At 40.8% G+C, this 19,264-nt stretch overlaps 1 protein-coding gene across 1 annotated transcript; it reads right to left on the minus strand.

The window, feature by feature from the left end:
- Nucleotides 1-2,019: 2,019 nt before the first annotated feature.
- Nucleotides 2,020-18,905, minus strand: LOC130438050 (uncharacterized). Its single transcript, XM_056769803.1, has 2 exons — nt 18,631-18,905; nt 2,020-5,906 (listed from the first exon to the last, which is right to left on the minus strand). Exon 2 carries the CDS (start codon nt 5,899-5,901, stop codon nt 2,884-2,886), a length of 3,018 nt encoding a protein of 1,005 aa, XP_056625781.1. The 5' UTR covers nt 5,902-5,906; nt 18,631-18,905; the 3' UTR covers nt 2,020-2,883.
- Between the last annotated feature and the right edge of the window lie 359 nt (nt 18,906-19,264).

Raw genomic sequence — 19,264 nt, forward strand, 5'->3', positions numbered from 1 at the left:
CAAGTTACCTCACAAAAAACGCGTAAGAGAGAGCTGTATGGATATTTTATAGTTTTCTTTATTAAATACTGGCACTTGATAAATCGTGAGAGATAATTTATACCTTGATGCAGAGTTGTTACTTCCTGTGGTACTTATGACGAACGTGGGTGAAAGGCGGGAGGCGCGTGCTAATCGATCAAGGCTAGAAGGGCTTATCTGGAAGCAAGGCTTGACGTCAGTGGTCTAAAGTGATACAAGCCTCGGAATCTTCCAGGATATCTCGACACACGCTCCGAAGCCTCGCCACAGTACGTAACATCACTAGCATACCTAGTCTTGTCAAGTTCCTTTAAGGTGTTGAGTTTTGTTATCATGTTTCTCTTGTTTCTATCCCCCTTGTGGAAAGTCGTTGTTCTGTTATCGTTTCCCCCTATGGAGGGTCTTTATTTAGTCAATTAATGTTTTGTGTTTTGTATCTGCTGCCTGCTTATTGGGTTCTCCTTCGTAGCGATATTTGACAATAGTGTTTTAATTTAATTCTCGCAATGATTTGTGCGATGTTTTGAATACGCTTAAGAGATATTCTCTTCAATATTGCTTTAAATGTATATATTTGTACATAGAGGACATGTTTCTGTGAGTTGTTCCCATGTGAAAGAGGGACTAGAAATCATCCTACACTGACACAAATACTTTACAAAACTATTGGTCTGCAAGTGCATAATAACTAACAATTAGTTGTACCATTATTTATATACAAGATCTGCTGAGCTTTTGCATTTTATTTTATATTAAATCAATGGCAAATGTTTGCTAACACATTTGTTCCGAATAACAAAATGGGCTATAGTTGCACAAAATGGTGGTGCTGAACTTTTGGGACTCCACTTTGGCAGAATTTGGGTCGTTTATCACTGCATGGGATTTATGGATAGTATACATTGCCATTTTTAAATAAAAATAATAAAATGTTATATCAGCATTATGATCCCCTTTAATTCCCCTTTACATTGCTGCGCACCATGTTAAAATAACGCAATTAAATAGAACACGAACACTATACTTGTATTCACTGCTTATATTGCTAATAGAAAATTGTATTTATTTATTTTAAATCAGCATCAAAAATAAAAAAAGGAAATCAATGCTTTCAATGTTTTTCTTAGTCCCCAAAACTGTCAAAAACTGGAACGTCCCCACAGGACCAGACATTTACGAATGTGTCAAAAGTTAAAAGCAACAGTTATTATTTTTTTGCAACTGAAACACAACATCTTACTTCGATGAGACAGCTTCGTGTTGTTTACGGTGGGCCGTTAAAGAATTTGACATTCATGTCTCCTGGAAATCCTGTAAAATTAAACCAATCATATGTCAACTTTGAGTTGCTGAAGTGTTTCCAAAAAGTGTGCCTTATGCATCAGACGTTCAGCAAACTGTCCGTGGACATCATGTCTTGAGTCTACCTTTTCCAATACAGTGTTATATGACTGGAAAAGAACCTGCCCACACTGGTGTCCCCAAAGTTTACCAGTGCCATCTTGTGAAACTAGCCCATTCTTTACACTTTTCACCACAGTTGTATTATGTTACAGAACATCCTCATATTATTAGAAGTAATTGTAAAACATTGTAATAAATTACATATTTTAACTTTTGGTACTGACTTTTTATTTTACATTTGTGTTTTTGTATTTGTATGTTTGTTTGGTGACAATATTTAACATGCTTTACCAAAGTTCTTCTCATAAAGTTCATGAAAAATATATGTATGTATGTAAAAGAACAGTGGAAATCATTTTTCAAGTCTTCAGCCCCACTAATAGTTCTAATAAATTAAGCATTAAGCAATTTCCTTACATTTCTTTTGATCTTTTTTAAGGTAAATATACATCAATAAAAAGTCAGTATTACTGTTTGTTAACCCCATTATACGTACTTTAAAAGTAAGGTTTGGCAGTAACATTTCTGAATCACTTTGTCAATGTGCATGTTTTTTTTCATTTTAAACAATTTATACCATTTCACAGCATATTTCACTTTTTGCTCAAATTACCAAAATATAGACATTGGGCTTGGGATTTTGTTTAGGATGATGATGGTAAAATATTCATTACACCACTTCAAATCCATTAATAAGCATATATAGTTACATAAAAATACAGAGACAGTTAGATGTACAACGAGATACCACAACCGGTAAAATAAACACAATGAATGGATCTCAGCTGATCACATGTAACACGGAAGCTAGTTTAATCAATTGAGGCAACAAAAGGTCCTTGCTGTGACATAAAGCGTGCTGATTGCATGGGTTGATAATTTCTCTCAGACGTTTTTGTTACATTAGAAGAGCATGAAGTCACTGAAAATAGTCACATCCTTTATCGAACCGATTAAAATTCTTTTTAACACAGGCCTATTCTGCATGCACCCACTAATAAGAGGCCCTGCCATATTTCTTTTGAATATTCTTTCTTTCATTATCTTTCTATCTCTGTCTCAGATTTTTAACCATTCATCTATCAAACATCCACCCTCATTTTTCTAATGTTCTATTGAAGCATCTGACACGTGTGTAATATTACCCTTTGGTACAACAGCACCAGTGTGTTTACATGTACATGTGGTTCTTATTATAATTCAACAGTACTAATACTATTAAATATGATGAGTCCATCAACAGATCAAGAATCAACAGATGTCGTTCACTGTAGTTGTATTTAATACTAGTACTGTTCAACATTTAATTCCATAATTGTTATACACTGAAATTTTCTCAGATGAGTGTTGGATGAGGCTCTCAGTGTCAATGTGTAATTCATGGGGAGGACATTTTAAGTTACAAGATTCCAAAATGTGTCCTGTGGTGACTTTCAATATATAAATACATACCTAGAACTAAACTAAGCCAGTTTGCATGTGTATGTGTAGTGGGTAAGGGTGAAACAAAAGTTGGGACTGGCCATTTGCAATGTAATAGTTGCTAAAGTTGTGGTCAGCCATGTATGGTGCAGGCTGGTAGTAGCAAGTTACATTATTGGCATTGGGGATAATATTTTGCTCACCCAGGACTTTGAGTGCTAGAATTGTAATCATATTGAGAGTCTGACGGCGTTCATGGCCCATCAGACAAACAGTGCTCTCGTTGACCACTCTCCGAAGTGTCATCAAGTAATCATATTTGCTCTTCTCCTCACCGATAAAATGGTTGCGCAAATATGATTCAATCTTGCGCTGCTGCTCATTAACATCCGGAAAGTCGATGAAAAATCGTGAACACATGTAGCGCTCAAGTGTTTTAATTTCAGTCTCACTGGCAGGTTTGAAGTCCCGGACAAGCAGATTGCTGTACTTAAGCAAGCCTCCACCCCTGATCTCTTCAGGATTGCGTGTTGCTATTAACCTGTACCGCAGGTGGTCCATGGCCTGCTCAAAGTCACCATACATGCTCTCAGCCATCACTGTGATGCAAGGTAGAGCTTTAGAAGAAAGAAGAGGTTCTTCAGTGTCTAAAGATGAAAGATCTGCCTGGCCATCTGAAGTCTTTAACATGTTTACTTCAAGGGGTACCTTAGAGAGGTCTATGACATCTAGACATATAGCTGGTTCTAAAACTGGTTCTGAGATTTTAGAAGATTCTTGACTTGCTGTTGAGGATATGGAAGCTTCTAAAGGTTTTGTAAAATGTGGTGATGATACTGAGATGCTTTGAACCTTTGATGATGGGTTATGTGGTTCCAACACATGTGCTATTAATTCTGAAGGTTCTTTAGTCTGTGGACATGGTACAAAAGGTTCCTGATTGTGTAAGGAGGATACAGTGTATACATGGATTTGGGGTGATGGCACATGTTCGGAACACAAGGACGTGGTTCCCACCATTTTTGAATTAATAGAACCTTTTGTAGACAGTGGATTCCTCAATTTGAAGAGACAATTTGTTGCTCTAGGGACAGGTTCTGAGGGCTTAGTTGAATAATTTGGTGATATGGAGTCATCACCTTGGGCATACAATTCAGGATTTTCTTTTCTGGTTGAGTTGATATGATAACTTTCATCAGCCTGAAGTAATAGCTGAGAGTTCACATGAATGAGAGGTGCCATTGCCTCACAATGTGCTGCATCTACCCTTTCAGTGTTAGGCTGTTTCATCCTGTTTTGATCTTTTGAAGGGTTATTTGGATCATACAAAGGAGTAAGAACAGAGACATGGGTAGCTTCCCCAGTCTCTGGCTCTGAGTTCTGCACTCGAGATTGAAGGTTTATCTCTGGTGATATTCTAATGGGTAATGTCTCTTTTGAATGCACAAAGTTATCTGAAGTAGCATTTGGAAGAGGTCCCGTGGAAAATACTAATTGTTTAGACTCTGGGTCTTTTTCTGAGGCACTGGATAATTCAAAGGTTTTTGTGGTGAGACCTGGCAATTTCACATGCATAGGTAATGACTTTGTTGGGTATGCATTAGGTGGATGCAAATCATCACATGTATTAACATTTGAATTATCTGATGGGGATTTTTCAGGTGAACACAATACAGGTGCCTTTTTAGACATTTTCCGAGGAGGCTTTGGCGAGGAATGCTTGAGAACAACCATTTGCCAGCTTCCACTGTTTTTCTTAGCAGGGGGTGCTAGAGGATATTCAGCACAGGACTCCAATGCTGTTTGTGTAAGAACTGTAATTGGAGCAGGTTGGAATGAGCACCCGTCACCAATGGTCCCCTTTGTCGAAAGGCAGGAAAAGTTTGTATGTACTAATTCTAACCATTGTTGGGTATTGACTGACCCCATGTCTAACATGTATTCTGCTTTGTTAGTATCTGTTGTACTAAAGTGAGTTTCAGTTGGGAATGTAATTTCTTTACCACTAATTCCTTCACTCTTCAGCACAATCAGTTCTTTTTTAGTTGCTGAGTCACCAACTGTTACATTTGTATTTGCCTCGACTGGTTTGTCTGTCAGAAGAGACAGATTTTCAAGTTCATTTTTGTCCTTCACATGCACCACAAAAGAGAGTTCTGATTCTTGCTCCATAGACTCAGGCACAGTAGTTTCAGTCATATCTGTTTGCACAACCTTTTCAACTGTTTTAATAGTTGTTTCTTCTGAAAATGTAGACTGTTCTATCTGACTTCCATTAATATTTCTGCATCTGTTACAGTCATTAGAACTGTGTATGTCATTGGTTTCACAAGACATGTCAACATCACATTCCTTGCTATGTCCCATTTCACCAGAGTTAAGGGATTGGTCATTTGTTGGTATTGACTGAATTCTACCTGTATGAACAGAGGAAGAATCCTGCTCCACCTCCCTGTGCTTGACAAGCCTCTTCTCTGCCTCCAAATAGGACTGCAGCATGGTGTCAAGGATGATCTGAAAAGAGTCCACACTGAATTCAAACTGTCGTCGTAGAGAGTTGACAAACTTGAGCTCTACATTTTTCCCCCTGTTGTTTGAAAGAGAGATAAGGCTCCATCGGTCATGCTCATTAAACACCTTAACCATTTTTTGTACGTATGCCTCTTTCATAGTTAGGGCTGTGATTTTATCTTTGTTGACTCCTTTAGGTAGGAAGTCCAGCAAACAGCCCAGAACCACTTCCTTAATGATCTGGAAGTCCTCCTGTTTGGGAAGTTCCACTCCAAAGATGATATCTAAATCTTTATAGCTAGTGCCATTCTCTTTGACCAGCACATGACTGGCTGTAGAACCATTAAGACGGACATCTTTCACCTTGATATTCTTCAATATTAGTCTGTCCCTGACCACATGGATGATGTCCTTGGGTTTGATTTCCAATGTTGGAAAATTGCCCCTGCCATGAATGGGAATGACTTCTGTGAGAACTTGGTCCAAATTCTTCACTTGCTCTTGTGTCAGTTTGTGAAATCGTCTTTCATCTTTCATCTCCATGTTCACTAGATGTGGGAAAAATACAAACAAGAGTTAAAGTTAATACAAATATCCTAATGCATACACAGAGAAAATTATTAATATAAATATTATTCAAGCTATTTTAAACAAAGTTATTTAAAACTTTTTTAATTCTTAGTTTGGATTTTAAATTCTCTACTGTCCATAGTATGCCATGCACCTTTATCTGAGAATTATTTGTTGATTGCGTTTTGATTTCTTAAGATGATGTTGACGATGGTTTTCAATTTCCTGGATTTTCCTGAAATAAATGAATACTATTGTATAGACCAGTGGTTCTCAAACTTTTTTTGCTAAAGTACTTTTTTATGATTTTTTCAAGCCAAGTACCCCTTGACCAGACCGCAACATTTTGCATTAAAATACAGTGAAATGAGAGTCAGACAGTTATTATATCTGATGCCCCCAAGCAGGTTTATTGCTTATGAACATTTCTGTATGTAGCTTTACGCAACTATGTAAATCTCTTAAGTATAAGGCATAACAGTTAAAGGTAAATCAGTGTCTTTCAATTCAGAAAAATCAACATTTCTTTAATATTCAACCGCGACCTCTCCTAACTTGCATTATTTCGCACACTCCTGCTCCTGATTGCGGGTCTGGGTCTCAAAAAATAACTCTTATAAATTGAATTGCGTTTTAAATGTATGAATTAATTTATGCATATTTGTGTAGTCCTCATTTCATATGACAATACTGTTATCATAATTTATTGACTTTATTCCTAAATTTCAGTTTCTCTCACATACCCCCGGCAGTACCCTTGCAGTACCCCTGGGGGTATGCGTACCCCAATTTAGGAACCCCTGGTATAGACAATAGATAGATCAGATTTAATCTTATCGTTTTCCCTAATGTGTAACGTGTAGTTGCAAGCAGCTTTGCCGAAAAAAACAAGACAAATGAAGAAAAAAGAAAATAATAGGAAAACAAGGCAATGATAAAATAAAAAATGTGTGCCCCTGTCCCAGAATGTTTTAGATTTCTACCCAGATAACACAGTATTCAACTCACCTTCTTGTTAGTGTGTTTATTATTAGACATATCAAACATTAGACTTGTTTTAGTTCATGTGGTGGCGCACAGACCTTTCGGTGAGTGACATCACAGTAACGTCAGAGGGATTTGAGAGTAGATGACTCTATAGGTTGACTTTAAAATCTCTCTCATAGAACTGTGATGTCACTTGCTGATCGATTAGCGTGTCACCACAGCCAAACAAGACTATTTTGGGAGGAGGCTGATGAGCTGAGATGTTTTACAAGGACAGACTGAAATTGAAAAATACTGGTTTATAGGATTGTATTAAACCTCTGTATTTATCATGAAACTAATAAAGTACATCAAGGGTCAGATTTACCAACACCCTGCACCAGCTCAAACCATATTTTTTGATGACAGATTTGCTTAATAGGACTATGTGTTATAATCCCACTATTTCAGCACAGTTGAATTGCCAAATTGAAATTGACAAACATTTCTCACGCTTTATGCACAGTGGTGGTTCTAGACTACTGTAACTGGGGGGCCAGGCAGGGGCCACTTATGCTTTTAGGGGGTACACTAACGTGTGTCATGATTAATTTTCAGTCATTTTTCACTGTTATGTATTACAGTTTTCTCTAGAAGTAAACTAATAAGCTAACAAAACAAGTTCAGCTCAATTTAATGTTCCATGGTAATTTATTTCACAACACATTGTATATAGTCAAAATAACAATGAGAACAAAAACACGTTTAGGCACTTTTTTGCATCTTAAATGTACATATGAATGTAAAACTACCCACATACAAGATATCCAAAAATCAACTTAAATCAACCATAAACAATACTTGACCAAGAAATGGGGTAAAATAGAGGGCTTAAATAACAAGGGAAACGTAATCAAGGGAAACAGAAACAGGTAGGATCTAATTTACTAATAAGGATCTCAGGTAAATGTAAACACAGAAGACAAAACCACAAGAGAACCAAATAGACTTATGACAGTTCGCCATCTCCTGGATAGGCTCGTCCTTCCAAGGTGGAACCAATGGGTCGAAAAGCCAAAGTGTTCCTATCGGTCTTCTCGATCAGGGTCGGGTTGTCCTTCCTAAGAGACTAGAGACTAACATCTCCCCTCAACACTGAATGTGTATGTAGTCACCACTCATCACGGCTCAGTTGATGGAAAGCTTCTAGGGCAGGACAACCTGGTCACCAAGTTCCTAAGGGGCGCGAGAGGGCGGAATCCGCCTCATCTCCGCTCCATACCCTCTTGGTACCCTAACGTGGGTCCAAGAGCCCCTCGGAGGATCCGATCTTCCTCACCTGACGAGTAAGACGGCCCTCCTGTTGGCGCTCGCTTCCTTCAAGAGGGTAGGGGACCTCCGACCATTCTCTGTGTCCCCGGATTGCCTTAAATTCGGCCCTGGAAACTCTCATGTTATCTTGAGACCCAGGCCCGGATACATGCACAAAGTTCCCACTTCTCCCTTCCGGGACCAAGTAGTGGACTTGCAGGCGCTCCCCATCGGGGAGGAAAACCCAACCCCATCCGTTTTGTGTCCTGGGCCGCACGCAGAGCCTCAGTAGCTCTGACCAGCTCCTTGTCTGTGTTGGAGGACAGCAGAATGGGGAAGGCTGTCTCCAAGCAGAGGCTGGCGCACTGGGTCGTGGATGCCGTTACGATGGCATACCCATCTCAGAATCTCCCATGCCCACTGGCAGTGAGGGCTTACTCCACACGGGGTATAGCCACCTCCTGGGCACTGGCCAGAAGCGCCTCTCCAGCAGACATCTGCAGAGCTACGGGTTGGGCTACGCCCAAACACCTTGGCAAGGGTGAACAACCTTTCCGTAAACCCGGTGTCAGCCCACGTCCTGCATGGCGACATGTAGGACTGGCATCCGGGGGGGGCGTATGCCTGCGAAAGCACCTTCCCACCCTCCAAGAGGTTGGGTCAGCGTGGTATCTACCTTTTTTCTTACCCAAACACATGGCTAAGAAACTGGTACCTCACCAACCTTCCTTCTTACCCAGACACTGGTTAAGAACAGGCATTCCAACCATCACTAAGCAAGCACCTCCTGGGGGTTGGCTGGGCAGAGCAGCCTTCCTCCTTGGGCCGGAACACCATACGAACTATCACAAATAGCTCTAACCGGACCTAGAGCTACCGGACGCTGTAACATCCCCCCGTGGGCTGTTCCATCTGATATATCCTCATGACAATGGTTCCCACTCTTGGTAATCCTTGAGCTTCCCCAGGTGGACCTCCACCTCGCTGTTAACTACTCAGTCCGCACGTTCCATGCGTTCTCCTCCAAGGACGAGACCATACCTGTATCCACCATATTCCTCCCCGCGGGTAGGTGGCCTCTGCAGCGCATCCCTGATTAAGAGCTGCGTTTACCCGGTGTAAACCTGAGCCGGATGGCCTCTTGCCAGTAGAGAGCTAAGGCCCCGTCCGTGAAAGGTTACCGGTCAGGGCTGTACCTATCTTTCTCCTAGAAAGCTCTGGAACCCCCAGACCACCACACTGGAAGGTTACAGATTTGCGAAAGCTTCGAGCTGACACGCCCAGGCCTGTTACCGTTGTTTCGCTAGAGATTGTGACACGATACAGCGTTGTGGCATTTTCCATAGGTAACCCCATCTGTTCTTCTCGACACAACGTCGAGAGACCGACAGAAAGGGAACGTCTTGGTTTCGTATGTAACCTCAGTTCCCTGATGGAGGGAACGAGACGTTGTGTCCCTTATGCCACAAACACATATCGTATTCTGCCGCAGTCGTGAGAGGCTCTCAGGCTCTTCAGAACAAGAGGTAAATGAATGCTGCACGCCGGCTTCCTTTTATACCGGACATCCAGGGGCGGAGACCGGCATGCAAATTTCATTCGCCAAATTTCTTTGGCCTTTTCTATAGTAGTCAGAGTTGATTGATTCTCAAGGGCGAACCCCATCTGTCGTTCTCGACACAACGTCTCGTTCCCTCCATCAGGGAACTGAGGTTAGATACATAACCAAGACGATTTTATATATTAGAAGATGAACGTGCAGAAGCAGAGCGTACTAGAACCTATGTGGACTACACCTTTACCTGCGGGCAATTGCAGCTCGAGCAGAACAAATCCTAAATGATGCAGACTAAAACCGGACAAATTGTGAATGATGCGGTTGGGAGCAGGACAAGATAACATATATTATTGCTCCGAGTGGGACCGAAATCCAGGGGAAGTGGGAGGGAATGCTATCAGTCTCGCACCGGTCTCTAGTTGAAACCGTCAGCTATCTTCTTAATGGCATAGTGTCAAAATCACATGATAAGCGACTAGTCGACATCAAGCTTGAATTGTCACATCGGAGCATTAATGTATACTAGTCGACTAGTTTGTTAGTTTATGCAACCCCTTGTGCATGAGATGAGGCAGGATGGCGATTGGGAAGATAAGACGATGGAGCAGACGATTAGAAAATGTTGGACTGGAGATCAGATCAAACAGCGAACAAGTACTTTACACAGTAGGAATCCAAACACGTAGGCACACAATGCGTTTGAATTTGTTTCATGAATGAGACCAGACAGAGTACTGTATACGTGAGGTGTGCACTTTTATAAATAGCTTGATTGCAGCGAGGACGAGGTGCATGTATGGTTGATCAAAACTCCGGTAAGAGGTTTTGCAGAGGGTTTGATCTTTTTTCAGGATCATTAAAAGAAGGGCCATAAACCCAACCACTGTCCTGGTTTCTTGATACCATCATCAAAAGAAAGTTGGGCTGGATTAAGATTGATTCTGCTCCCCCTCCAAAAGTGTTGACAACCTTTTGTTTCTCCATGGGATATTTACAACTCCTAAGCTTCAAAGCTAGCAAAGGAGTGAGAAGTCTCTCTGTTTTGTCTCACCTGAAACTTAAGATCTGTAGTTTATCGAGAGAAACTTCTCTGACAAAACTACACTAAACGTTCCTTTTCTATAAATATATGTAATTATCCTTGTTGTGTTTTGCCACTCTTGCAATCAAGTTACCTGTAACTGGTAATGATGCACAGCTTAACATTATTCAAGGCATAGTATGTTTACTATGTAACTTTAATTGCACACACTGAAGACAGACACGATGACAACCTCAAGTAGTTATAATCCAATTTATAGTAGGCTATCCAGTGGTGCAAACAATGACCATCCAATGGAACAGAACAGGGAAACATCCATGTAAACTAATAACAATGATGACATCCATGCCTGTAGTCAGAGATAATGGTAACACAGAACATGTAACAACTTGACAATTAGACCTGACAATGAACAGAACAAAACAAGGAATATAAAGGGTCCAGGGAATGCAGATCAGGTGTGGGTGCAATCATGAGTCTCAGATGCGGGTTTAATCAAAGATAGTGACAAACTGGTGCAAAGGATTAAGGTAAGTGCAATCCGGGACTGTTAAAGTGCGGGGAATAAGAGTCCATGGAGTGAAAATACAGGGAAAGCTGGCAGGGGAACACAAAAGGGCAGACAGGACCGTAAGAGCAACTTCTCCTATTTTATTTTCCTGTCCGTTGAGCTATTTTATAATACTATACCATGCATCATACAATTTCCATAATTAAATATAGTTACTTGGTGCAATTTAACCATACTGTCAGAGATATGCAAATAAGGTGCCATGAGAATCAGAATAAATTTTCTCTGGCCCACTTATCGCTTTCATGATATTGGCCCGCAGGCCACCTGGGGGCAGGACAGGTATGTATATAAAAACATCCTTCACCTATACAAACTAGGCAGAAGAGAATCCAACAGAGACCGGTAGCTTGCGGCTCCCTGTGGGAAGGCTGTGTAGGCTGTGCAAACTTCGTACACTGGGGCTGAACTGTAAACTCAGCGCTTCATCAGGACTGCATTCTGAAAACATTTGAATATTTCCACACATAGCTCGCAATTATCTGTTTCTATTTATAGAATAGCTTTGTAAAGTTTGTTAAAAATGGTTTTATTGGAGTTCAGAAGTGTTTTACCTGCTTCACTGCCATGCTCTCTCTCTCCGCACTACGCACTCCCAAGCACATTTGTGTTTCACGTTTCATGTATTTTTTGTTTATGCAATCGTCATTATGTTTACCATGTAGAGTAGTTTTAATATACAACCATATATTCACTTGTGATGGGTTTTCTGTGCTCAACGCTCACATATACTTAGTCACTTAAACTGTGATTCAATCTATGCTACAGCTCTAAATCCTGTTTGGTAAAGTTGCGTTACTTATGGCCATGAGATAACGTTGAAGTGTATAATATCATTGATGTATTTGCTGGACAAATACATACAAGAATGTTAATCACTATACTGCTAATCAGAAACAATAAAATATGTATACTTAATGACAATTATTGTACGTATTTTCCTTTGAGTTAAACAAATTCCCTGACTGACATTGATATTTTACAACTCATTTCATGGATGTGATCTTGAAAGCTCACCAAATATGATTCTCCACCAGATCTAAGCTCATTATTATTTTAACACACAGCTAAAACCGCTACAAAGGGAAGGAGCAAGAACAAGCATCATCCAATCATTCCACACTCTTGTAAAGTAATCCAGGGGATGTTAAAACTTGACAAGTGGTGCCATCTAGTGGACTGCATATTTGTGCCCTTGAAAGTCGATGGGGGGCTTAAAACCCATCTATTAGAAAACCCCAAATCTGATCATTTAAAAAAGATATAGCACACCTCACACAGTTAGAGTTAACAGACTTAGTCTCATTTAGTTTCATTGCCGTTGCAAAACATGGCACTTGGGAGTCACCAGGGTATTGACACTTTAAGCCCCGAATGAATCTAACCAACCCCAATGTCTGTAAAATGTCCTGAGAGATACAGAGATATAGGCCTGGCTAAACGTATGCTAAACTAATCTGTTGGTTACTATGGGCATGACTTGGCATGTGCCATTGGATGATCCTTCGAGCCACAAGTTAAACTAATCGATTGCTAGGTTGCTGTAAATGGTTGCTATGGGCGTGGCTTCACAGCTTAATGATGATCCTAAGAGACTGATTGATTGCCTGAGTAAAATGAGCCCACCCACTTCTTTCTGTGATACTGTGATGCAAAGATTCCCCAACTGGCCTTTATTATTGGCAGTCTATGGGATTCCCTTCTAAAATATAATGGGGAATTTCGGGTGGATCTTATGCCCCAGGGGGCGAATTACAGAAAGTTTCTTATCCTAGGTCTTAACATAATATATGATACGTTACATCAGGATTTTTCACAAATTCGAATTAAAGAAGCAAATCTTAACTTGATTTGGGATTCCTATCCTATCTTATAAAATCACATCTTTTCTCTAGTTAGGAAATGGGCCTGGGCTTGCTGAGGGTCTGCTACTGCAGGCTGGCGTCCAGAGGACCTATCTCATGAGGGCAACAGCAGGGATTTGATTGGGACTTGGGTGAGATCAAATGTGGTTCCTTCTGGCCGTATGAAGATTTGAAAACTTTGTACGCTGGCCAGGGACCGCCGAGAGCCTGTATGACTGACAGGTGTTCATTGATGTTTCGCATGGCAAATCGCAGACCGTCGTGCGTTCACTAAGGTTTCAAAAGTTTAAACCATTATGAATTTATGTTGTGAACCTTGCACACTTCTAAGAATCCAGCATTTAGTCGATTGTGATGAATTCTCATTGTAATTGCCATAACGATGCCCATCCCACCAAATGCCCTGGCTCTGGATCCCCCTCCCATCATTAACCACATCCAGACACAGATTCTAGCAGGTGCGTACATAGTTCTCTTCACACTCCTGTCACCACTCTCAGTCACGCTAAAAAACTCAGCTCACAATCCATTAAGCTTTCTTTCATTTGCCCAATTCACCATTCCATTTACCGGTTACTCCGAAATCATCTGCATCGTTTTCCCTCACAGAAAACGCAAACTAAGCGACTACCTTTCGCTAGTCACCGAGCTCTCGTTATCCTTTGGAGGCTCACATTTATACACCTACTATAAAGTATTTTCTGCCAAATCCGCTATCTACATCACCCAAAGGAACCAGTGCCCATACTGGGGAACCCTAGACACAGACCTCCACAACTGCATCATTCTGGGCTGCGCAACCAATTCTATTTTTTCCGTCCGCCTGACATTCAGCTGAAGCAGAACCAGCCCAAAATTTCAGTCTGTTTGATCCTCTCCAACATTTACCCAATCCCCTATCTCATTCACCTTTTAGACGAGTTCCTAATCATTTCACCCCCTGCTGCCTTCCCAGCCGTGCATCTCGCAACAGTCCAAAAGTTTTAATCAAGCTCGGGATCCCCTCGCCCAAGAAGAAAACCATGGGCCCAAGCACATCCATCGAATTCCAGGCATTTTGGTCGCCCAACCCTCATCGACAACCCACACTGCTCCAAATGCGAGCCCCCCAGGGGCCCATGCTTCCATCTCCCTCCATCGCCACAAGACACCTCTACTCCCTGCCACAGCAGACACCACCACTCCAGAAGCCTGTATCGCTGCAGCGACCGCCCCCCAGGGGCCAGTGCTTCTTTCTCGCTCTCTTCTGCAGCAGACAATACTTTCGAAGCCAGCATCGCTGCAGTGACTTCCCTCAGGGGCCTACGCTTCGATCTCTCACTGCTTCAGCCCCTCCCTTCACTCCCTCAAGAGCCTCCTTCTTTACTCAGCACTGCCCCACCATTGTCGCTCCTGCAAGAGCTTTTTCTTTACTCTGCACTGCCACTCCCAGGGCGAGCCTTCTAACTTCCTTCATTACTGCCGCAGCAGTGCTTGCTCCTGTTGAGTCCAGTGCTCTTCTCCGAGGCCGCTGCAGCTCCCCTTACCTTCGCTTCCTCAGGAGCCCCATTCTTTATTCAGCACTGCCGCAGCAGTGTCGCTGTATATACTCTGTGTTTGTTCTCACTTGTTGTCAGGTCTAGTTGTCTAGTGTTCTGTTATACTTTGCTCCCGTTTCTAGTAGCGACCCTTGGATACCTGTGGAAGTTTATTTTTGGATGTTTCCTGTGGATTGTGCACCTGTTAACCCCATTAAATTATTCAGTTCACTTCAGTTCCCGTGTGGCATCATTCCTCTGCCAAGTGTGGTGACATAACAATAGTGATACTTTGCTTCACATGCACCACTAATAAGTCAAACAACAATATGTTGGCTTTCTCAAGCCAACTTAAATACTACACAATAATGATAATCGTAACTGAATTGAATCGTGAGAGCAGTGAGATTCTCACCCCAAATAAATTTACCTTCTTTGTTATTGTGGCAAGGGGGGCGGGGTTTAGTGACGTCTGTGCCAGGGGGGAGAGACATGGGAAAAACGGTAAGCAAGTAGGTTGTCTCATTACAGTGATTGGTGAGGAGACAGCTTAAAGGCTTGCAGAATCGGAGGAGAGTGGAGAGAGGCGGATTGGGAGACGTTACAAGCAGCAGTTACAAGCAGCAGTGGATCGTATCCTGCTATCCAGAGTGGAATCTTACGGACCGGGATCCGAAAAAGTCGAGGAGAAGAAGTTTCTATGTATGATTTGTAGACCAGAGCGCATTGGCGCCATGTGTCACGGAAAGAATCGAAATAAAGTGATTCTTGTCTCCCAGTCCACGCTGACACCGCCTCCTTTCTTCCATATACCTACATACCTGATTACAGTTATTTTCTACTTACTTACTAAACATGCCTCAAGAAGGTTTCCAGTGTTGACTTAAAGAGTACCTAGAATGAGATCATGAAAATGACATTTCATCCAGTCTGTTATGTTGCCGTGTTTGCAAGCTGTCTGCCAAGTTGTAAGTCCGAAGGTGAATAAATAACAAAGTTATTTACTTTTAAAAATGGGAGTCGACACTGAATCACACAAACGAGAAGTGGAATAGATCACCCGCGTATCTACGTTACTAGACATAGTCCCCCCTACGTTTTGCTGAGACTGCCGGGAAAACTTATTTCTCCTCCCCCACACACTGTCGATCGTTCATGATCCATTAGTATCATGTCTAGAGCCTGTGTTCTACGGTGTGACACCAAGTCGGTCTTATTTCAACTACCAAAGGAAGAACTCTGAGGGAAAAATGGTTACAATTCATTTTTCAAACGATACCAAAGGAGTATAACGCCAAGGTTGTACTGCGCGCGTGTCATTTCTCCGAACATTGCTTTAATAATCTTGGCACGTTCACTGCAGGGTATGTGAAACGACTATCCTTGAAAGAGGGGGCAATACCAACTCTATCTGGACCTGTTAGCTCCACCGAATCACAACCTGTAAGTGTGTCTTTTGTCTCGACTTTAAGAATTTTTTTCGTAATTATGTCTGTGTTTAGCTATTGCATATAACGCTAACATTAGCATGTACCGTTATTTCTGGTGTGTTACAGTTTGTTTATCTTGCTATTAACTTTGCTTTTTGACACATTTGCCGCATGTGCCCCTACTGTATATAGATATTTTTGGGTAAACTACAATCACTTTTCATAACGTAGACTTTCTGAAAAGCTCTATGTACTATGACAACACACAGTTAAGACAAAATAATAGTATTACTAACGTTTTATCAGTATTTTAAGAAAAAATATTCTTTTATTTCACTGATGAGCAGAAGCACAACATGCATGTTGTCACACTGGGAGTTGTTATGACAAGAGTTGTCACTTGGCACTGACAAACATCCTGCTCCAGTCGTGGTGGAGTTTGTTGTGGATTAGCGTCTTCTGATGCTCGCTCGTTAGACTCGGGCTCAAACTGGTACGGTAAATCGCCGCCATCTCTAGCTACACATATAATATAAATGACATCCAACCACATGTAAACCGTTATACTGTAATGATGGTATGGTAGGCGATCCATTTGCGACAAATGGTTGACCAATCACAACAGACTATACCATCTGACCAATCACATGACACAAGGTTAGCATGTGGGAGGGGGCCTAGACGGATGAATCGCGGAACGAATCATTTGAGAGTCAATCAAGAAGTAAGGTACGAATAATTTCTATTATTACGACATTATAGTGTTTTTACACATTGTATGTACATAAAGTTGTTGTATGACACTCCATAAACCAAAGTAGGACCTTAAAAACCATATGCTACATACTCTTTAATATTAACCAAAATTAACGCTGACGCTTCTAAACTACAAAATTAAGTTTAGATGAATTGTCAATCTGTAAATTATGAGAAAATCGAGAAGCATCTTTTTTTTCTTTTATTTAAGAAATGTAGCATCGGGGAGTGTCGTTGTATAATTATTTTTCAAGGCAAAGAACTACGCTGTTTATTGTGTAATAAATTCTTACAGCCTAATATGGGAGTTCATCAAAAGTGGAAAGAATCTATCACTGTTTTAGTAAAACACAGATATAATTAAAATGTTGGTAAATGGTCATAATTCCTTATTGACATCTTTGTACAGGTGCCATGATTAATTGAGGCATTTAGCTAATTGTCTCTGCATCAATATTGACACTAATCTGTAAATAAATAATTTAGTCGGTGTGATCTGTAATCGCACAAAAGGAAGAAAAATACAACGGATTAAGATAAGGAATGTGTTATTGCCACTGCCTTTGCTTACCAGATAACTATTTCTACAAATCAAACACTTTTTATATATTTTATTATTGATATATCTTGGATGAAAGCTGCGGTTAAACTTGCCCTTTTTTGTGAATTTCTCAGAAATTTTGTGTATTGTTCACAGTATTACAACGACTTAGATCAGATCGAGACGAAGGCTGGCTATGACGTCGTCACTAAACAGACCTGTGACGCAGCAGATGATCATTTCCTACCTAGCCCTTTTCGAGTGCGCGCGCGCTACCGTAAGAAGCCGCTGTGAGTCATAGAGGGGCTTTTGCTCGTCCTCCATTCACAGATACAGGCGCCATACCAGAAAAAAACAGCTTCTGACTGACGGAAAATCAGTTCGTTTAAATTATAAAATGACGAAACATATTTATTTTGTTTTGGATAAGCAAACTTGAATTTGAATAAATAATTTCTTTTTATCCACAATGTACAGAATCATTTAGTATAATCTCCGTAACATATATAACCCATACAATGAGTGCATGACAAACCAGTACGATTTACTAAACCCATAAAGAAATTGAGGACCACGGAAATCCGTCTTTCAATGTGTGATTGTTTCTGTTTGTTTACAAAATGATGTTTTCTTATTATTCGCTTAGGACCATTTTTTTCCGCGAGGAGTGAATGCTTTCAAGATGTGATATAACTTGCCAAATTATGTTAAAATGGTTCATATCCACCTTATGTATATGCCACCATAAGACAACACAACAATAGCCTACTGCATGAGAACAGGACACCATTAGCTATAGTTTCCATTAAAACTAATACAATTCAATTTAAACAATGCAAAACCAGTAAAACTTTTAGAAATTTTGAGACAGGTTCCAGTTTTCCCCAAGAAAGGGTCATTCAATGGTTATGTCTTTGTGTCATTATGTCATCAAAAATAGGACTCTTAAAAGTATTTCATACATCCTAGAGCTGCGTTTCTAGCTTTTTTTACGGTTTGCGAACTTGAAAAACTGACTTCTATCTCTATTACATTAATGAAGTCATCACGTAACCAGACGCATTGCAATTCCATAAACACAGCAATTCTGTTAAAAAATAACAATTATGTCAAGTAGTTTACGTTGGAATATTTCTTTAACTCACCACAAACAGCGATGAGCGATGATGTCAATGCTGATGTCCAGATATTAATGCGACACAGATGATGTCAATGACTCTCTCTCTTTCTTGTAGGCTTCATCAGCGGATGAATGGTACGGGAGCGTGATCGCTATTCCAGCTGATGGTTTGGTTCAAAAACTCTTAAATATAGCACGTTGTCCTCTCTCTGAGCCAAGCGCGTAAAACAGTTTCCATGGCGACCTGGCGTCAGAGTTTTAAGGTAGTCCGAGACACCGAGTAGCGAACAGCAGTACAAATGGCACATTTAAAGACCAAAGAGTAAGACTAAACAGGTGTCAAGTGCGCGCACACGTATGTGAATTTTATTTGGCAGCATGTCTTAGAGGCAAGTACTAAGGAGTTTCATCAGATCATTGAAACGGTTAAAAGTGTTTAAATATCATTAATCACAGTATCATATACAGTGCAAAAAGTATAGGTAATTACGTCTTATATATCTTTGGTTATGTGCTTGTGTTTGGGGGGGGGTCGTCTATACATTTAAAGGCAAATAATGCGAAGAGAGAGTGAGAGAGAGATATAGAGAGGGAGATAGAGAGAGAGACATAGAAAGAGAGAGAGACAGAGATGGAGAGAGCTACAGTGACGTGGTCGC

Source organism: Triplophysa dalaica, chromosome 16, assembly GCF_015846415.1.
Source record: "Triplophysa dalaica isolate WHDGS20190420 chromosome 16, ASM1584641v1, whole genome shotgun sequence".
Taxonomy (NCBI): Eukaryota; Metazoa; Chordata; class Actinopteri; order Cypriniformes; family Nemacheilidae; genus Triplophysa; species Triplophysa dalaica.